The sequence below is a fragment of the Mytilus trossulus genome, chromosome 1 (assembly GCF_036588685.1).
Source record: "Mytilus trossulus isolate FHL-02 chromosome 1, PNRI_Mtr1.1.1.hap1, whole genome shotgun sequence".
NCBI lineage: Eukaryota > Metazoa > Mollusca > Bivalvia > Mytilida > Mytilidae > Mytilus > Mytilus trossulus.
Window position 1 is genome coordinate 33,285,060 of NC_086373.1, and position 21,923 is coordinate 33,306,982.

The following is a 21,923-nucleotide window of genomic DNA, read 5'->3' on the forward strand; positions in this document are numbered from 1 at the left end:
ATGTCAAAGTAATTTCATCCCTTAATGGACCCCTGATTGTGGAGAAAGTGTCCCATGAGGAAATTGACATTTATACAAAATAAAGCTTTGTTTCTATATTTAGGAAATAAACAAAACTAGTTGCACTACAAAACCAGTTATTACATCAAATGTACGGGAGGGGACATTTAGATGATCTGTATTTTTAGATAATTTGCATACTCTTATAAGATGAATATAATTTTCTTTGAATAACCTAAAAACATTGTATGTAGCATTCTATACTTGCGTTCCGTCTTGGGCTTTAAAAAATGACAAAAGCCACTCGGGTACAAATTTATATGCACTTTTAGTGCACTGTAGGCATTGCATGGTCGTAAATTAAGTAAAGATTTTTATGAATGACAGTAGTAGCACTGTGGTCTTTTGTAATAAAAACAATAGTATTGTATGTCATAAACTTAGATGACTTATTACCTGCCACCCTTATTATTGTGCAGATAAATTTATTAATTACCTTAGTACATTTATGAATGTACTTGGCAGCGAGCGGTGATTCCTGATTTTGTAGATAATGCACATAAAAGAATAGACATCTCTTTTTAGAATATTTTCGTTATTACGTTACCTTTAGTCATGCAGGGGTCACCTAAAATTGTCTTTTTCACACCTGGTGCATGTAAAGTATATGTGATGTGCTTGTCAGGGGTACCTGATTCTGTAAGATAAAAAATCAATTATGGACCACTAACATATGTTTTGTGGTTTACCATTGCATTTTAATGACCACGAAGAACAAACAACAAAATATATTTTGTCTTACCTGCTCTTCTTATGTAATACATACATCAAGTATGGTAATTGGATGCACCTTCAAACGTTAGATGTGACAATGTAATTGAACAAAAGACGGAGTTAAGTATTTCGACACTTATTGAAATGTAACATGCACCTTTATGAGTATTTGCAAGTTGATGTATGTAAGTGACAATTTAAGGAGACGGGAGATCATTAAGAACTAGTATCATTAAAATTTAAAAAGGCGGAATGAAGATGGACAAATTGAAACAACGTAAATTATGACACACTTTGATCATTGAAAATTCTTTACAGAGATGAAACATCTTCATAGACATAGATAACATCTTTCGGAACACAACCTATATGTTTAATGTATTGTTTTAATAATGCACTTCAAGTACAGTTGAATGGTAAATAATTAGAGCCAAATTACTAGTTGCACATAGTTTAATAGATCAAACGGCTGCACCAATACAGTATATTTTTTGATAGTTTTGTAACAGTGGTACAAGGAGCCGACAATTAATGTTATCTTTACAGCACGAGTTAATTTTAAGATCTTCAGATGAAAGCGAATTTATTAGTGTAGCTTTATTATGTTTCATAGATTATATACATACATGTCATTTAAGGTAATTAAGTATTGCTTCAAAGTAAACCGAGTTCCATATTTTCAGGTCAAAACAAAATTTATTTGGATATGCGTTTTTTATTATTCATTAATGTGACCTAGTTACTTAAGAGAGAGGTAACATTTCAAAGAATGATGAAAATACTTAAAGCAGGCTAAATGCACTTGCTTATGAAGAACTGTCTGAGTTTAGCTAGTAATTTGATTTAGCATTTAAAAAAACCACCAACCAAACACTATATGAATTGTATGCTTTCCTGAATTTACCGTCCAACACTTATACCAAATATATGAAAGCCAAATTAACGGATGCAATGGACCCGAAACATATGAGGAGTTAAATAACCAGAAGAGAACACCAATAATAGTCAAATAACACTATATCATAGAAAAGGTATTTAACCATACTATAATATTGAATACAAAAAAATTATAAAGAAAAAAAAAGAAAATTTGGAAAGATAATTCCTTAACTGACTTACTGTTTAAAATGAGACTACTATTATAGAAGTCTCAGTGATATAGTAGTCTCCGGTTTAAAAAATGCACCGCTAAAAGTTTTCTTAGATTACTATCGTGATTTGGAGTGAATAACTTTCCATAATGTATCCCTTTTTTTTGCGACAAACTGACTTGGAAACTATAATTCCATACGAATATTGCAACTGAACGATTTAAATTGTCAGATATTTTTATAAAGCTTACAGGGATTTATAGGAGTAATTCTCTCCGAATTTTGTTTTATCTTATATTTTGGGGACCTTTTAAATATACAAGCATCAGTCGTATATTCATCAACATTTGAATGCCTCAACTATTGACTCCGTAAGTTGGATATAAATTAAAACAAAAACATATTTTGTTTGTTTTTATTTACGTGCACTGGATCAATATTCTGACTTGTGGACTGTTAGGCCCAGTGGTGTTACCTGCTCTGGTATTTGATCGTTACCCAAGCTGGTAGAGTACAAGTCTAATGATCGATACCCATGCTTTGTAGACTTTTAGACGGCATCGTGCGCCCTGGAACTGGAACGATAATTGTGAACTGTTGTACTTACTGCTTGTATAGGCCGCTGAATCATTGAATCGATACCCATGCATGATGGGGGACTCTTAGTCCTGATGCGGCGGTATAATTCTCTGTGAGTCGGAATTAGCAATATAATTCTCTATGTCTTTTTTATAAATTCGCCGTCAGTCAATAATTTCCCCCAATGTATGACAAGGGTTGCAAATCGCTCAGGCAGGTTTTAACTAATATGTCGTTTTTTTCAGCGCAGGAGGATAAATATATAAATCCTTACGTTCTTGGCAAAAACTGAAACGTCATTGCGCAAGAAATCATGTTAATTTATTGTACTTTTTTTCTCTAATGGATTAGATTTGCGCTAACATTGATTGATTTAATATGACATTTTCTGAATGTTTTCGTTTGATGAACTTGTAATGAACAAAAGTTTAAAAAAAAAATCGCATATGTCTATTATTTCAAAGAATATATTTCAAAATGCAAAAATCATAAATGAGAAAAACATTTTCAGCATTCCAGTTTTGATTTTTTTCTTCGAATCTGACTCAATTTAGTTCATTCACAATTTATATATATAAATAAAGAAAAATCGTTTTATAACAAAGAGAGTATAATTTGTATAGCGTCTTTAAAAAAAAAAAAAAAAATATCAATCTTTAAAATTTTCAATACATGTATTACAGAATTTTATTGGAAAAGCAGATTTACGCAACAGGGTTATAATATCAAGAGATGGGAACACGATAACTGGATACAATTTTAATCATCGTATTTTCCCTCATTTCCAGTCTTTTTAATCCGAGTTTTACCGTAACCGTCAACACTCCGATTTATATACGTACTGGCAACGTACGTTAAACCACACACAGACGTAACGGTATACTAAAATAAAAAGATATATATTCGTATTAAACAGATAGCATTATCAAAATGTTTTACTTCCTTTTACTTCAAATAAAAAAAAGTAAGTAGCTTTAATTGATTCCATATATATTTATTTTCTCACCTTAGAAATTCAGATTATCTTTTAGAGACAAAAGTTGAGATGTATTGAAATGAAACTATGAAGAATCTTCAATCTTATAACAATTGAATTTTTAATGTGTAGTTATTCTCAATTAGTTTTGTATAAATAGAAATTATTCAATATTTTTCAGAAATATTCCAATGTACATATCGTGGTCGCCCCTAAAACATCTTATGCTGACCTGTATCACTTGACTTAAATAGCAGACGAGACGAAAGAAGACCTCATGTTGTGCTAGCTACATACACAACGGTCATGATATATCCTTCTGCATTCATGAATTACGATATTAAACATTTAATATTCTACTTTCACCGTTTGTCAGTCAAGTATTTTGATGTAAACAATTCATATGGTCATATTTTAAAAGAAATTTCTTTACACCTCACATATAAAGGTAAAGATTCACGCTTGTATTGTTACTTTTAAAAGGATTATCTGTGCCAAAAGATTAATGTTTTGAACATCAACATTTGTATCATCACATGTTTATGAATAATAAAATAAAAATGTCTGTAAACATTCATCGAACACTTCTCTGTTTATTTGGAGTTGTAATGTTTTCTTTAATCACAGGTAAACTTTGGTTTCAAAGTCTTCTTTTTCTGCTACTAGTATGCCAAAACTATTTTTGTAAGAATCACTTCTTTAAGCAGTGTATATTTACAAGGTGTCTGCTTCAGTTGCGCTAAAAACCTAAGAACTGTTCTCTTTTTATTTCTAATATTAAACTGATAAAATTATTATTTTTCAGAAAGTGCGTGTCCCTTTGGTACTTTCGGAACAATGTGTCAGTTTCGTTGCCATTGTAGGGAACCTCTAGATTGTGATAAAAACATCGGTAACTGTGAGTCTGGTTGCACAGGTCAATGGTCCGGTAGAAACTGCCAACAAGGTGAGAAGACTTTTATTATCCCGAACAAATATATAGAAAGCTTACTTGACTTGAATATCATCGTTACAGCTAGGATATAAAGATGAAACAATCAGGAAACCATCAACGACCAATATTTTGATACTTATCTATCATTTCTCCTGCATTTTTTTTTATGTGTGCTTTTTTGTGTAAGTAGTTAAGAAATAAAAACGGAATTGTGTTCAAGGCCTAGTGCTGTACAAGTTAACAATGATGAGATATTTAAAATTTTTGTAGTTATTTAGTGGGAAATTACATTGATTCTTGTAAGAGGTTAAGCCAGCTATAAAACCAGGGTTATCCCACATTTTCTACATAAGAAAATATCTGTACCAAGTCATGAATATGACAGTTGTTATCCGTTCGTTTGATTTGTTTGAGCTTTTCCATTTGATAAGGGACTTTCCATTTTGAACTTTCCTCGGAGTTCAGTATCAAGTTTTCTGATTTTACTTTTCATAATAACAAAGCTGAATTCATTTCAGAGAATGTGTCGTTTAACGCATCTACATCACACAAAGTAGGAATAGGATCAACACAATCGTGGTATGGTGTTGATGGTAATACTAGTACCTGTGCTATAACTACGGCTGGTGTTAATGGTTGGTGGATGGTCATGTTTGATAAACCACATACAATCAATACAATATATCTCAACGCAGGTATGATATTTTATTTTTAAAGAAAAACCGAAGACTTTGGAAATAAATTTATATCTACTAGAATAAAACATAAGCTTTGGTGACAATCTCAGGCAATACTACCCCCAGTGTAAATTACTCTTTTCAGGATAGGATCTGGTGTAGTGGTAAGCGCATGATGTTCGATTGATATTATAAAAATAAGGGCTGTTGTTCCGTCTCTCGAAATATTTGTGTACAGACGATTGAGGGTGCACATTTCTAAACATGTAAAGCATTGTTTGGTTAAACTATTCAGGCTTGATTGAAATAATATAAGAAATGGTATTGAAAGACAAAATACATATGTTTGTGGTTATAGAACATTTGCAGAAGTCATTAGTAAACAATTTATTTTATTGTTGTACACCAGTATGAAACATAATTAAAATGCCTGCCAGAATTCCTACAATTAAAAAAATATCGTCTGAAAGAATTTCTTGTACTCATTATTTCTATTTTTAACATTAGGTACAAACACCTCGTTATTTGATTGGCAGATCAAGGTTGGAGATGACGGTAACCTATTTACCATGGTGATATGTAGTGAGATCGAGTCTCATGGGTCTTCAGCGTCTGTGTTTTGTGACAGACCACAGAGAGGCCAATATTTAGCTGTGTTAAATAGACACGGACCTGTTGTTATTTGCGATCTTTCAGTTTATAGTAAGTTGTAAACTTTCCGGTTTTTTTTTCTTTCAAGAAACATAATACAGAACACATAGTAAAACAGGGGTATCCAGATTCCGCCTCAATGCAAATAAAAAATGAATTTCACATTTCAACTGGAACTCTAATTTGCGGTACTCACTTTAGATTCAAATGAAATAAAAATAGAAATAAAACAAAATGAATTACGATTCATGGTATTACTTTCTAAAACCATAGTCCGTTTTATAATGTATTGTACTCGAATTGATTTCGTTTATGTTTACTCTAAATTGTACTGCATGAGTAGGAAAACAAAATCAATGTAATAAACAGTTGAACGGCAAACGATTTAATGGCTTCTAAGGTCAAGACATTGGTCACGTGATAAAAGGTCAGAGTTTACGATTTTTGGTAAACGTGCACGCCTCGTGGTTTTTGGACTCGTATTGTCTTATTTGTACTCGTACATTGATAAAAACCAAAGAGTTCAATTCTAGATTGAATAAGCTTCCTTATTTTATATAATTATCATTAAAAAGTGTTGTAAAAATGTTATAAATTCACGAGTGAAGTGAAACTTTTTTTCTGAAAATTAGCGTAGGTCCACGGAAAATCCTTTATAATTCCTCAAATAGGTTTGGTAACGTGTTGAGGGGTATAAAATATGAAGTAAAACCATTTTTTGCTTCTTATAATACTTTATCAGATCACAAAAACCCCGGATACGCAATTGTGTCAGATTATTCGTTGCGAAGCGGAGATCAAAGGGAGATAACTCGGTACGCGCATCGTAGGATATTGCAAGTTCACAACAGTAAATTCGAGTAAAATTAATGATTGCAGATATATTTCGACAATTTCTTCAGTAAATTTTCAATTTTCCATGTTCCTCTACTGTTGTAACATTAAAATAGTCATGGGAAGGTTGAATATATGACATTTTTTTTCAAGTACTTACAGGTTATTGAACACTTCCAAAGAAGAAAATTCTGAACTTGGACTTATTGTATTTTCTCAAACACCCTTTTGGTAGATAGAAGGATACAAGAGGGGTTTATCAGTTGTCAGTAGAACCTGTGTTACAATAGAATTGAACTTTTCATTGCATGAAAGCAAACTGAATATGGAAACAAAGGAAATATAGTCTTTAAAATTGTGAACATTTATACTTTTGAATGAAAATAATATGAATTTGCAGTGGACAGAAGTACATGTACAATGCTTGTTTTATTGTACCTGCTTTAAGATACAGTGGTGGATCCCAGGGGTTCTGGTGACCTCTTTTATGGAAGATTAATGCATTTGAATTCAGGGATCATATAGTTAACTCTCCTTTTTATCCTTGGTTGAGAATACCACCACTTATGTTTAAAATTGTCTGGATTCACCCTGAGATAAGAACCTTTATAAGATGTACAAGTTATGTTGCTTGCCTTAATCAAGAGAAAATATCTGAACCCAAAGAACCAGAAAGGGATTTAGAACATAATAATCAACACAAAGATAACTGAGCAAAAGCTGTATTGCAACCTGATATCATGCAGTTCTCATCATAATTCCTATTATATGTATTATTTCAAATTTTGCTTTATTTTTCTTCTTCTTATATTTGAATTCAATAGTCCTGCAACCAACTGTTGAGTGTATTCAATTGAATTTTTGATTGAATAATAAGCTATAAAGCTGACCAGTAAATAAAGTTTGAAAATGCTTTGTTGAAATACAATAGTGGTATTATATCATAAAATATACTGAATCAACTTCAAATTTAATCCAAATTCATACTTACCTGCGCTAAAATGCATAATCAATTGAAAAACAAAAACCTGAGAACACTACAATGTATAACATAGAGATTGCACGGCCACTTCCCATGTTATAGTAGTCATAGACAAAAATAAAACTGACTTAAATTAAGTATGTTAATGTTTTTTTGTAAAAAGGACAACAATAAGATATTTATTATTCTGATATCAGAAATAATCTCATAGTATCAAATAAGAATGTCAGTTCTTTTAATTGAGATAATCAATTTAATCACATTATTTACTTTTATAAAAAAATCTCATGATATTATCTGTATTTACAATCATGGACTATATAAAAGCTTGTCAACATCTCACTTACTTCAAATGCTTTTAAAATTAACCTGTTAGTACTAAAATAAAAGAGATGTGGTATAAGATAAGATAAGATATTTTATTCCAATTAAAAAAGGCCATGAAGAGCAAAGTAATGTGTTACAATGATTTATATAATTGACACAATAATGTTGATATAAATCAGATAAACATGAATATAACCAACTCCATTCTTAGATTTTAAACCACAGCCAGACCAGGGCCACACATATATTAGAAAAAAAGGGTATAACAATTATATCTTCTATTATCATGATTATTAAACAGGCAAATATTCTCAAAGTCTTAATTAAAACAATATCTGTACTGTATTTATAGTTTTCTGAGTGCAAAACATTTATTTTAATTTGCAACATTTTTCAATATCTCTAGATTTTCTTGAATATGCCAATTAAATTTTGCACTTGTGCTAAACATTTCAAATTTTTTACAACTTATTATACTGTCATTTAATTCTTTTCTTTAAAAGTTATAAAGGGGAAACTGACATTTAAATATGGTATAATTGCCAATAAGATAACAGTCTAGAAACTTATCACCAGAGTCCAAGTACCTGTTAGCAGTGACAGTTAAATTACAAGTCACTTTACATACATCAGCAATGAATACATTCCATTGTTTTCAGGCAAATGAGGAAAATAAGAGTACCAATAGCTTTTGTCTTACTGCATGTACAAGAGAATAATAGAAATGATAATATAAATAAGGAATAATCAGAGACAAAAAAGACAGGACTTAGCCATTGGACTATATGTAAAGTATTCCCTTACTAATCCTTGGAGGAGCTGCTGTATACTTTATAGAAAAAAATATGTTGAGGATTTGGCCCCATCAATCAGGATTTTAGACATTTAATACATAATAATGTCAATTGCAATCTGCTCTATTTGTTCCAATGTATAATGAGTATAAAATTTTATACCTAGGGTGGGAATTAAATGTCTTAAATCCATGCATGTTTATTTACTCTATTGTTTTTTGTGTACATAAAATGTACATGTATATGAAATATATCAAATGCAAAAAAAAATGCTGTAATGTAAATATGGTAATTTGTAAACATCACATATTACACCCTCACTATTTAAAGACCTAGTAAAGGAAGTCCCTGCACCTCGCTAGACCAGTTTCTTAGACAAGATGTTTTATATAACTCTTGAAAGTATAACACGATAAAGGTTATTGCTAAGTATATATGTAACATCGACGTGCAATTAAGGTAAAGCAAACTGTCAAACATAAACAATCTACCACGTGTTTGTCGGCTGTATTTGAATTCAAAACGACCCATCAGGCCTTATTTATACGAATTTTTGCTAAAGCAGACAGCTAAATATGTCTGTTTACCTTATGAGGTCTGTAAAGAATGGATTTGGTGGTATGACTTGTGTATGCATGGAAATATTATGAAGAAAACATTGATTTTTACCGTAACTTTTGAATACACAACATTCCCAAGGTATCCCCACAAAACACATGGCTACTTTGTAACGATGGCTGGTAACGTATAGCCACTTTCTAACGGCAAATCTAATTGGATGATCTCCAAAGATCAATAATAAAATTGCTAATAAATGATTGGATATGAAATTGTGTCAGATTATAAATAGAGGAAAAAATGTAAACATTGAAATCCGCCATTTTGACGTAGGAAACAAACTAATTTTCAATCTTCGATTAAAGGACATTGCGCACATTGCCAGCGTATCATGCATAACCAGTCATCTGCAAATATATCTTTCAATATGTTTTTTACACTTACTTTTATATGTTTTAGTTAATTTAATGTTTTAATTTACTACAGAACGGGACATCGTTCTCAAAGATGCCGTAGACAAAATTATAGGTGGCGCTGTTTGTGGGCGTAAACCTTTTACATACGGGTCTTTTTTTTGTCGACAAATTGACCTTTAACTGTCAGATTCAGGCGTTTGCCTTCCAACTGTAAAATGCATTTCTCAATAATTTGCTATAGGCAAAATGTGGTAAAAGGTACAACGGTGTTTCAGAAGCATCAAGTCTATTCAGTTTTGACACAATGATGATTAAAGTGGTAGCTCACAATTTTTAGATTCGCAAGACCAGTAGTTCTTCTTTTATCCAAATTCTATTTGATTGGCGCAGTAGCAGCTTATTTAAAGTTTGGATTTGTTTTTTTTAGATCAAATTTATACAGTCGATCTTGTGGGCTTTAGAAAAGACAAATTTTCAGACTAAAATTCAGTATGAATGCGAGAAGTTATTTCAAATAAAAGCATGTCTTAATGTTAAATTGATCGATCTGGACAAAGAGAAAAAAGGGAAAGACACACTATTCCTAAAAAAAATCCTCAAAAACGGTAGAAAATAAATATACGAACCTATCCAAAAAATCTGGGGATAACTTAGATGCTTTGGATTGGTAATCAGTTACGGGACTGATGTTCCGGCATGTTCAACATTCCTGTGGTCATATTTTACACAGTTAATTTGTAATCAAGTCTAGATCTCGACGGTAAACATTCTTAGAAAGGATTAATTCTACAAAATAGTGCCCTTGTATTTATAGCTTCTTGCAAGCAACATGTAACCAAGGAATTCCTAATATCAAGAACTTTTCGTCCTGTAATAAAGTCCAATTTCTGATGAAATTTTCCTTTTCTAGTTTGTAGTAAATATAGCTTTGGACCAGGATGTGAGCGACAATGTTCATGTAAAGAGCCAAACGAACAGTGTGATATACTAACTGGGGCATGCTCATCCGGGTGTCGGACAGGTCGTCAAGGAGTAGACTGTCAGATAGGTTTGTATTGAATAGCTATAACAATCGGGTGCCTTCTAGTTATATATAGACTGTCAGCTTCGTTTTTTTTGTATCGAACAGTAGAAACATTCGGATGGCAGGCTGGTCGTCTAGGAATAAATGGACTGTCGTATAGGTTTTCATTGAATAGCAAAAGCAAAAACCATCCATTGAAGTTTAGCAATCTTAATATATGAAATTGAATTCTGGTCATCTGGATATCTGGTATCGTGACATTTTGCTTTGGAGAAGATTTATTAAAGAGCATGTTCGTAATGCAGTGTATTTTCTTTTTCTTTTTGCCTTGATTTGTCCTCGAGATTAAATAACAACAAGCAAATTCAAATTACTTTTGTCTTGTGTTACACAGACATGATAAAGATTTTTTTTAAAACATGCTTACTTGCAGTGGATTACAAAAAGGGGCGTATTATTGGATGCTGAGTTTTATTGATTTTGACGTACGAGGATGAATGTCATTTCTACCAATAATGCTGAATAATTTAACTTTGGTTTTAATTACAGAATGTCTTGGGTATTATGGTCCAGGTTGTTCCTATAACTGCGGTCATTGTTTAAATGGTACTACATGTGATTCTATGTCAGGATTCTGTCCAATGAACAATTGTGATCCTGGCTGGGAAGGAAGAACATGTCATAGAGGTAAAGTAAGAACATGTCATAGAGGTAAAGTAAGAACATGTCATAGAGGTAAAGTAAGAACAAAAGTAAGAACATGTCATAGAGGTAAAGGAAAAACATGTCATAGAGGTAAAGTAAGAATCGTCAGCTCATGGCAATAATAATGTAAAGCATGAAAGTAGCATGGAGATGTCAGTTCGAATATGACTCGGTAAAACATGGGCACATAAGGCCGTACCTATAATGGTTTAGTTTTAAATTGTGGCCTGGGTGGAGATTTGTCTCGTTGGCACTCATACCACATCTTTTGATATCTGTATAAATAAATCGGAATCCTCATGAACTCAAAGCAGGTATAGACCAAATTGTTTAATCAAATGGTCCTTTTGAAAAGTGTATTGCTTCAAACCATATTAAACTGTCTTCTGTAGGGAAATGAATACATATTTACTAGAATCAGATGTTTTAAGTTGTTTATTTTCTCCTGGTAAACATGTATGTCTGTTTCGGAATAAAGGTCATCGAAATGTTGATGGACCCTAATTAAAACAAGTAAGAGACTTATTTTGTCAATAATTTATACTTTATATTGGCACTGCAGAAGATAAATTAAAGGGTTTTATCAGACTGTTTATGTCGTGTTTACATATTGCCACGTGTATGCATACTATTTGTAATTGCAAGTATTGTAAGATTGGTACATTGTGCTATATAATTTTTGTATTCTTGTAAAGCTAATAAGCAAAGCTGTTTTTATCAGATTTTACACATGGCTCTTCTATAGATCTGTTACTCTAATGCTAGATAAGGAGAGGGTTAAGCGCTAAAATGATTAACCTCCATCACCACTTTAAATTTTTAATCCCAATTCAGGAGCCTGTACTTCAGTAGATGATGTTGGTTTATGTACGTCTTCCATATTTGTTTAAAGGAAGTAAAGAATCTGATCTACTCTTACATTGTTATGTTGTTGTTCTGGACACTTAATATATTTATATTATAACATTAAATTGATTTTTGTCGAGCCTTGGACTTAAGTAGAAAAAGCGAGACTAAGCGATCCTACATTCCGTCGTCGTCGTCGTCGGCGGCGGCGGCGTCCACAAATATTCACTCTGTGGTTAAAGTATTTGAAATTTTAATAACTTTCTTAAACTATACTGGATTTCTACCAAACTTGGACAGAAGCTTGTTTATGATCACAAGATAGTATCCAGAAGTAAATTTTGTAACAATAAAATTCCATTTTTTCCGTATTTTACTTATAAATGGACATAGTTTTATCTGCGGGGAAACATAACATTCACTCGGTGGTTAAAGTGTTTAGAATTTTAATAACTTTCTTAAACTATCCTGGGTTTGTACCAAACTTGGACAGAAGCTTGTTTATGATCATAAGATAGTATCCAGAAGTAAATTTTGTAAAAAAAAAAAATATTTTTTCCCGTATTTTACTTTTAAATGGAATTAGTTTTTCTGCGTGGAAACATTACATTCACTCTGTGGTTAAAGTTTTTAAAATTTTAATAACTTTCTTAAATTATCCTGGGTTTGTACCAAACTTGGACAGAAGCTTATTTATGTTCATAAGATAGTATCCAGAAGTAAATTTTGTAAAAAGATAACTTCATTTTTTTTCTGTATTTTACTTTTAAATGGACTTCCAGTTAACATTAAATACAGTCTGCAGTTAAAGTTTTCAAAACATTTATTAGATTCATCAACTATCCTAGATATTAACCAAACTTGGACAGAAGCTTCTTACAATCATAAGATAGTATCAAGAGGAATATTTTTATTGATTTTTTTCCTCATTGTTGTTAAGCCTGGGATTTACAGCAAAAGTAGGCGAGACACTGGGTTCCGCGGAACCCTTCAAATTTTTTTATTGTATTTTTTTTTTAATTTACTAATTCCAGAGTGCAAGACGGGTTTTTATGGATATAAGTGTAATAGCAGATGTGGGCACTGCAGCGATAACTTAATGTGCCATCATGCCAATGGAAGTTGTCCTAATGGATGCCAGGCTGGGTGGAATGGAAAAACCTGTATGGAAAGTATGATGTACAGTTTAATCGTAGAACTACATAATTTGCCATTAACTAATGAAACTGCTATGAACAATAGTTCCTTATTTTTTGGTTTAAATTTACTGTCTATAAAGTATACAGTTTAATTTTAGAGCTCTGCTTATTGTGAATCGACTACCTATGAATGTTTTGTACAATAATTTGATAGTTTTAAATTACTGTCCATTTCTTATATTGAACAGATTTAATCCTATTGAAATGGACATATACTTTTAAAACGGTCAGACATTCGACAAAATATGTGGTTCAACGTAAATTAGACAACAAACCAACGACCCGAATAGGCAAAAGACATCTGTAGGTATACTAACATAAAATTAATTTCAAATATTTAAATGGAATTTCAGAATGCAATACGACTCATTTTGGTAAAGATTGTTTGCAGCCGTGTGGGAACTGTTTTGACGGGTCATGTGACAAACAGACTGGAGAATGTACATCTGGGTGTAAGCCTGGGTTACAAGGGGACAGATGTGATACAGGTATCGGCATATGTTTAGTTAGAGCAATATTAGTTGTTTACACTTATATGATGACAATTATTATTTATTATATTTGAGCATGCAAATATCTTAAATACTTACATATTTTTTACAGTACAGTGATTTTGCAAAATTTCACACTATAGTATTACAAAATTTATATATAAATGACTACAGTCTTAGTCATCTTTTTGTACAATCGAGCTATCTGACTATCACAAATTATTAAAATGATGTATTAAAGCATGACACAGTTAGAAAACTTAAAAGAACAGAGAAAACACTGAAAAAATAAAAACAGAAAAAAAATATCAATAGTTCAATGTACCATAACGAAGATTAAAGAAAACGAACTCCACTAAAACTTGGGTAAAGGCAGATAAACAGCAGTATGAATAACTGCACAGCTAGCACATTCACATCTAAGAAACGATGGAGGCCTAGTTGAGAACCATTTTATTCAATGAATTCAATAAAGGCAACAGTAGTATACCGCAGTTCGAAAGTCATTAATCGATTGTGAAAAAAAATCCGGGTAACAAACTAAAATTGAGGGAAACACATCAACTAAAAGAGGAAATCGAAATTAAAATCGTTTCAGATTCAAATGCCCAGTTTTTCTTAAGATGAATTAAAAAATTGTGACAACCTTGTATACTTTTCTATAGAATGTTCTCCTGGTAGATGGGGTTTAAGGTGTGGTGAATTATGTGGACACTGCCGAAAGAAAGGTTGTGGTCTAGTCAATGGAAGATGTGGTACTGGGTGTGCACCGGGGTGGACAGGTGATAAATGCTTGGACGGTAAATAAACATATAAAGGGAGAAGCCCATGTTTTAGTTTACTAGTAAGAAAGATAGCAAAGAGAATTCCAAAGCCACAAGTCTGAGAGAAAAAAAATTACAACGTAATGGGATAAAAAGAGACCAAAAGAAAAAAAAACCCAGTACACACAACTAAAAATGGAAAACTAAAAATTTAGTAAAAGAATCCAACCGGGGAATTGCAGATGCTCCTGAAGCAGAGGACATCGAGGTTATCTGAAGCCTGGACCCCCTGACATATACGTCTTATTTTTAAGTACCTGTAATTAGATTCTCCGCAAAATGACTTGGTTGCTGATGCCTATGCATAGCACCATTCAATCATACTAATACCGCAATTAATTAATTAGCGGGGAAAACTTGATAAGAGAGTTCTGTGTGAAATCAGATCAGATTCCAATAGATAAAAAGTAAGTATTATCAATAAACCCATCATAGATACCAGGATTGATGTTTTATATTAACGCCAGACGCGCGTTTCATCTATACATTACTCATCAGTGACGCTCGGATAAAAAATATTAAAAGGCCAAATAGAGTACGATGTTGAAGAGCATTGACGACCAAATATTCGTAAATGTTTTGCCAAAGCAAAATACAGCTAAGGTAATCTATTCCTCGGGTAGAAAAGCCTTAGTATTTCAGAAATTCATAATTAAGTCACCCTCCAGGCATAACTATAGTAACTCCAATTTTTGCAGTGCTTTATGTCATGCGGATATCAAAATTAAACAAACAGTTGGAAGGAACGTCACATCACCAATTATGCCTATACTTAACAACTGTATGCCTATGTTTCCAATTGGATCTTACTTTAAATTATATTTCTTGATTATGGCACAGTTTCTAAATTTATATCACCGTTTTAGTCACTGAATATATTATATAGGACTGTATAAATGACTTTCAAGAAAACCTAGAAACATGTTTCCCCATAGGATTCTGTCAAATGTTCTTATTACGCTGTGTCGATAATATTCACTGGTAGATCACAATTTAAATCTTTTAATCAGTCACTGAAGGAGGACACAGATAAAGCTTGGTCCTGAGGTAGTTTCAAATTAACAGACTGTTTGGTATGTTTAGCGTAACTTAATAAACCAAGGACACCATGGAAGCAATCATAGTTTTAAATCATTTATATTTGGAATACGAAAGTACTGAGAATCAAGATTGGAATATTTTGATTTTTTGAAATTTTTGCTATAGTTTCAATGCAACATAGAAGTTCCAATGATTTTCAAATTTATCCAACCCTGTATATAATTGACGACTACATTGTATTACAGAAATTGTAATCTCTGATTGAAAAGCAGATTTCAGTTTATACAATATTAAAGTAACATCCTCCTTTTGTTAGCCAACATGCACACGGTGGTTATTTGAACAAAACATTATTTTCAATAGAATGTCCTAGTGGAATGTTTGGAATGAATTGTACAGAGGTGTGCAAAAAATGTAAAGGAGCTGTATGCAATGCTACTAATGGGAGATGTCTTCATGGGTGTATGGATGGATTTTCAGGAGAAAATTGTATACCATTGATATCTGCAGGTATATTTTAAAGCGTTACAATTATTACATACCATCATTATATATATATAGTAAAGTTATATTGTTAAGGTAGTCACTGTTTAGGCTTCGTGAACATGGTGACAAAGGCTTATAGAAAATTTGCATAAATTTATAAAGTAAATAATTTAAAATATTTTTTGAATGCTTGATGTTGTCTAACTGAAATGTAACCGACCTTTCTGTTATGCCACGAAACGACAGAAATGGTTTTAAGTTAAACCATTGTCAGTTTGTACGTCCCAAAATAAGTTTCCGTTCTCTAATTTCAGTTTGCTTCAACCAAATATTATGAAACTTATACTTATTTGGGAAGCATCACTTTAACATTTCTTTAGATGTCTATGTTACAATATATGCAAGCGCGGGTATCATCTGTGTTCCATGGACATATTTTTCATTTATATTTTATATGTTTTGTATCCATTGTGCTGGTAAAAAAAGGCAGACCATCATGCATTTCTCTTGTCATTAACCTATCTTTTTTGTTTACAGCACCTGCATTCGAAGAAGAAACCACAAACACGTTGCAAGTATTTCTTGGTGTTAGTGTAACTGTAGTGATATCCGTAATGGTATGTCTAATATTTTGTCTAGTTTCAAACTGGAGAAGAGAAGATATTTCTAAATACGACAGACAGCTGGTAGTACACGATAAAGACATCAGATTGGAAGAGACTAGACATTTGAACTGTAATGGAGAACTTCGAAGTTAATAAAGCAACATCTAAACTTTCTGTTATGATTCGTGATGATTCTTTTGATTCCAGTTATAGCACACATTTTATCATAGAAGATTTTACTGATAGGTGGTGACATAATGCATAAAATACACTTATTAGCTATCACAACCAACATAATATTTTATTGATTGGCGGTGATACCGGTATAAGTAGATAAGATGCACTATCAAATATCACAAACAACACATATAAAAGTTAGATACAATAATTAACTATCCCAGCCAATATAATTCTCCACTGAGTAGTAGTAATGTAAAGACGAGGATGCACTGTTCAACTATGGCAACCAACATAATCCTCTACTGATTAGTAGTGATAGATGTATATGATACACTTATTATATACAACTATTACAAGCAACCAATACCAACATAATCTCTTATTGAATGTCAGTTACACGATGGGTATCTCTTTCTGAATGACAGTGATACCGGTATAATGTGTATTTTTACTGAATACTTACTTCAACTTTAGTGGGAAACAAGGCCACAACAAACTGCCTCCATTTCTCTCTGTCCTAAGTTATGCACTAGGTCTGGCCTCATGTGTAAATAAACTCATCATAGATACCAGGATTGGAATTTTATATTTGTGCTAGACTCGCGTTTCGTCTACAAACTACTCATCAGTGACTTCAAGATTGTATGAAGTCTTGCAAATTTTGCACATGCATTATCTAGTCTTGCATTTATATCCTTTCTTTCCCTATTGTCTTCACTTATGATGCTTATAACATGTCAAGGGAAGTCTTGAACACTGTCCACTTGCGAATAACTGATGGTAGTTTATGTTGTTTTCTGGTGTTTATTGACATTACATTGGTTTTCTTGGCATAAACATTCAGACCAGTTTGCTTTGCATAGTTTAGTATGTTAATCTTCTCTTGGAGGTGTTCGCTTCTTTTTGATAATATGGCTATGTAATAAGCCATGTCTACTGGCTGGTTAATCATGGCCCAATAGACACCCTTCTCTTGTCTGATGTTGTTTGCCTTATATCTAGTTAATGGTCAATAACTCAGGATGGATGACAATACAAAATATCTTAGGTAATCCAACCCTTCCAGACCTAACATACAGATGTAACAATCTGAATACTTTATAAATCTAACCTTCGTTTCGACTTCACTTTGTTGGTTTGATATATTTGCATATGGTATTTTGTATTATGAAAGTAATGTCATTCCTCTCCACTTGCCACATTTGCATAAATTTCCATTATTTAATCATTTCAAAATGAGGCCTTTGCTTCAGTCTAATGGTATGTCCCCTTCTTTCTATATGACAAGAAAAGATTGTGAAGTAATTTTGATGGAATATCTAAAATACTGCCTTTAAACCTCTGGTTGGATGGAAGCCATGCATTGTGCCTAGCCTGTTTTCAATGAGTAAGTGGCATTTCTTACTTCTTCTATAGTCGGTGGTTCTGCGTGGGTTGTTTATTTTGGTGGTTCAGGGTATTATAGCTATGACATGAAGCTCATGGCAGTTTAATGCCTCTAGGAAATGTCGGACCCATCTTTCTGCTTGTTCCCGTTCTTTTCTCAATGCTTTGTCATTTTGTCGTCGTTTACAAATGCTGTCTGGGTATTTTATGTTCCAAGAAACTGTTTGTTGATTTTGTAAACTGTATTCAATATGCGAGAATAGTGGCCTTTTCTGCCTGTTATGCAAGTCCTGCAGATACCATTTCAACTTTTTAGCTCTTATTTTAACTTCCTTGTCTTATGTTTGTATGTTAATTGTAGGTAGTCTTTTAACATATTGACTGTTTTTTTGTTTTTTAGTTTCAATTTTTTTAAATTGTGTGATGAACTATCTTTTCTGCAGTCTTTACATTAATATATCTGATGTTATCCCACTGCTCTTGTAAAGTGCTTTCTACATCATCAGAGTTGTCTATCACACTAAACCGATTTTTCATTTCTGAGCAAAATGATTTCTTCAAATTTGGTGACTTCATCCACATTGTGTATAGTGACTTTCCTTTCTGGTTTTCAGTTGGTGCCTTTTAAAGCTTAAAATGACGGGGGTTTCACTAGATAGTCAACATTGTTTACGTCTGCACACTTTAATACTCGTCCATATGATCTAACTTACTACTTGTTATTCACGAATATGTGGGCAATCTTGTTTACTGTCCTTCTATCCGGTGATTTCCTTGTTAGTTTATAGATGTTTTTTTATGAGGAAAGATGATCCCTCCTATCACCAATTTATTGCAAAGACAAAGACCGATAGCACGTTCTCAATATAATTTTCCGTATGTCTTCGAAGGACTTTTTCCGTATAAGTTTTGTCTGATCCTACTTTTGCATTAAGATCTCCCATTATTACCAGCATGTCGCGATGAGGAACTTTTATAGCAATGGCAGTCTTCAGTTGTTCGTAAAAAACACCATCTGGATTATCTTCAGCATCGTTTATTGGTGCGTAACACTGCATGAACAGTCTTACATTATTTTTTGCTGTTATTTATCTTTCACTGAATGGTTCTCATTCTAATAATGTTTCCGCCATTTCTTTGCTTGTAATTATTGCTTCACCACCAATATGACTGTCTTTATGTCCGGAACGTAGGATAATGGTTCGACTTTTTGTTCTAGTCTTTCCCGAAACAGACAAATAACATTCGCTCACGCTAATAATGTTCAACATGTAGAGCTGCATTTCTTCGATGACCTGTGCATCTTTGATGTTTCATACATGGTTCGAACATTACAGGCTTCTATTTTTATTTGTGCTTTATGCCCTAGAAGATTCTAGGTTTGAGAGTTGACTCCACATTCTGTTAAAGCTTATGCAATTACAGAAACCACAACCAATAAAATAAGTTTACCCTCTGTTACAGGTTCAACAGGGGACTCAAACAACAGCAAAAAAAACTTCTCTCAGTGAGAACTCTATTGGGAAAATTAGTAAAATTAATATTGATCTTCTTATTGAATGGTAGAGAAATATGGAATAAAGACACCAGTATAGTATACCGCTCTTTAAGTCATAAATCGATTGAGAGAAAACAAATCCGGGTTACAAACTAAGACCGAGGGAAACTCATCACCTAACAGAGGAAAATAGTTATCAAAAGTACCAGGATTATAATTTTATACGCCAGACGCGCGTTTCGTCTACATAAGACTCATCAGTGACGCTCAGATCAAAATAGTTAAAAAGCCAAACAAATACAAAGTTGAAGAGCAACGAAATCAACAGAACACAAGCAAAAAAGGAAACGACAATTAAACTTAAACATAGAAACAAACTTTTAGATAACTGCCATATTCCTGACTTGGTAGAGCCTTAAAATGTTGGATTTAACCTGTGTGCAAAAACCTTGAATAGAGTTTTCATCTATCAATGTCAGCCAAAATCAAACATTGGTAATGGTATAATGGCCATAAATCACCAAAATGTACAAAGTGTAAGTGGAAACTACTGAAAATTGTGAACATCTAGGAATATCTCCTGCTTACTGTTTACTACTTCTTAATCTCAAATTTGAAAAGAAAAATTACAAGGTTAATATTCACGACTCAACAACGTCATAAAATACTTAGAAATAGCCAAAATATGTATCAAAAACAAAATGCTATTGCTATTCTTCATCTTTATCAAGGACTGGAAAAAAGTCTTCAATGATAAACTAAAGAGCATACTATATCATAAACAGTATAAGTGGTCCTTTCCATTTACATGATTTTCCTAGAAAACTGCTGCATATATCACTATATTTGCTAAATAGCTATCAAAGGTACCAGGATTATAATTAAGTATGCCAGACGCATATTGTCTACATAAGACTCATCAGTGACGCCCATATCAAAATATTTATGAAGCCAAACAAGTACAAAGTTGAAGAGCATTGAGGATCCAAAATTCCAAAAAGTTGTGCCAAAAACGGCTAAGGTAATCTATGCCTTGGATAAAAAATCCTTAGTTTTTCGAAAAATTCAAAGTTTTGTTAACATGTAATTGAAATAACTTTTATTTACAGACATATACAATGTACTTATGAATAAGTATACAATAGTTGTCGTTTGTTTATGTAATTTATACGTGTTTCTCGTTTCTCGTTTTTTTATATACCGGGTAGATTATACCGTTGGTTTTCCCGTTTGAATGGTTTAACACTAGTAATTTTCGGGCCCTTTATATCTTGTTGTTCAGTTTGAGCCAAGGCTCTGTATTCAAGGCCGTACATCTACCTATAATGAGTTACTTTTTTAAAATTGTTATTTGGATGGAGAGTTGTCTCATTGGCACTCACACCACATCTTCCTATATCTATGTTCGTATTCTGTAAGAGTAGAGTCTTGTAATACTTATATATGAAAATGAGTCTAAATTTTAAATAATCTGATTCGATTAAATAGAGATTAATATTATGTATCCATATTTGCTTACCAGGATTTGACAATGATCCATTCAATTTTTTTTTCTGAAAATTTTTACATGAGCCAATGAAATTTTTGCTTTCACATTTTTAAATGTGTTATTGAAAAACCTAAGGGCTATGTTAAACAAAAAACCTAAGGGCTATGTTAAACAAATTTTTTGAACATGACCTTCAATCTACATGTTTCTTACTCTTCTATGGAGAAACTGACAAGATGTAGTTTAAAATCATATGAAATGTCATAATTTTGAATTCAAAGATATTTTTAAATTAAGAGTGCTGACACTGTTTTTATCGAATTAAAGACAATAGGTATATAATATGATTTCAATCAAAGTTTTGAAAGCAACAATCCTTTGTACACATACCTTGTATATTTCACTGTTTCTAAACTTATAATGTAAGATAAGAAAAGATTGATTGTTGGTGTTTAAGGCCACTACAACACTATTGTGCTTTTTGTTGGCAGTCAGTTTTTATTGGTTGAGGAAGCCAGAGTGCTAGAAGAAATTAAAGAGATGATAAAAGAATACA

At 32.4% G+C, this 21,923-nt stretch overlaps 1 protein-coding gene across 1 annotated transcript; it reads left to right on the forward strand.

Moving 5' to 3' along the window:
• The first annotated feature begins 3,933 nt into the window (after positions 1-3,933).
• On the forward strand, positions 3,934-16,967 carry LOC134713050 (multiple epidermal growth factor-like domains protein 10). Its single transcript, XM_063574915.1, has 11 exons — positions 3,934-4,047; positions 4,226-4,366; positions 4,873-5,049; positions 5,539-5,733; positions 10,504-10,641; positions 11,167-11,304; positions 13,203-13,340; positions 13,721-13,855; positions 14,524-14,658; positions 16,087-16,233; positions 16,747-16,967. Exons 1-11 carry the CDS (start codon positions 3,957-3,959, stop codon positions 16,965-16,967), a joined length of 1,656 nt encoding a protein of 551 aa, XP_063430985.1. The 5' UTR covers positions 3,934-3,956.
• Positions 16,968-21,923: the final 4,956 nt, after the last annotated feature.

What these genes read in the sequence shown, in the direction of transcription:
- LOC134713050 (XM_063574915.1), top strand. Translation starts at nt 3,957, where the DNA reads ATGTTTATGAATAATAAAATAAAAATGTCTGTAAACATTCATCGAACA. An exon ending in TTGCGATCTTTCAGTTTATA is followed by an intron (nt 5,734 to 10,503) that starts GTAAGTTGTAAA and finishes TTCCTTTTCTAG; the next exon opens with TTTGTAGTAAATATAGCTTT. An exon ending in AGGAGTAGACTGTCAGATAG is followed by an intron (nt 10,642 to 11,166) that starts GTTTGTATTGAA and finishes TTTTAATTACAG; the next exon opens with AATGTCTTGGGTATTATGGT.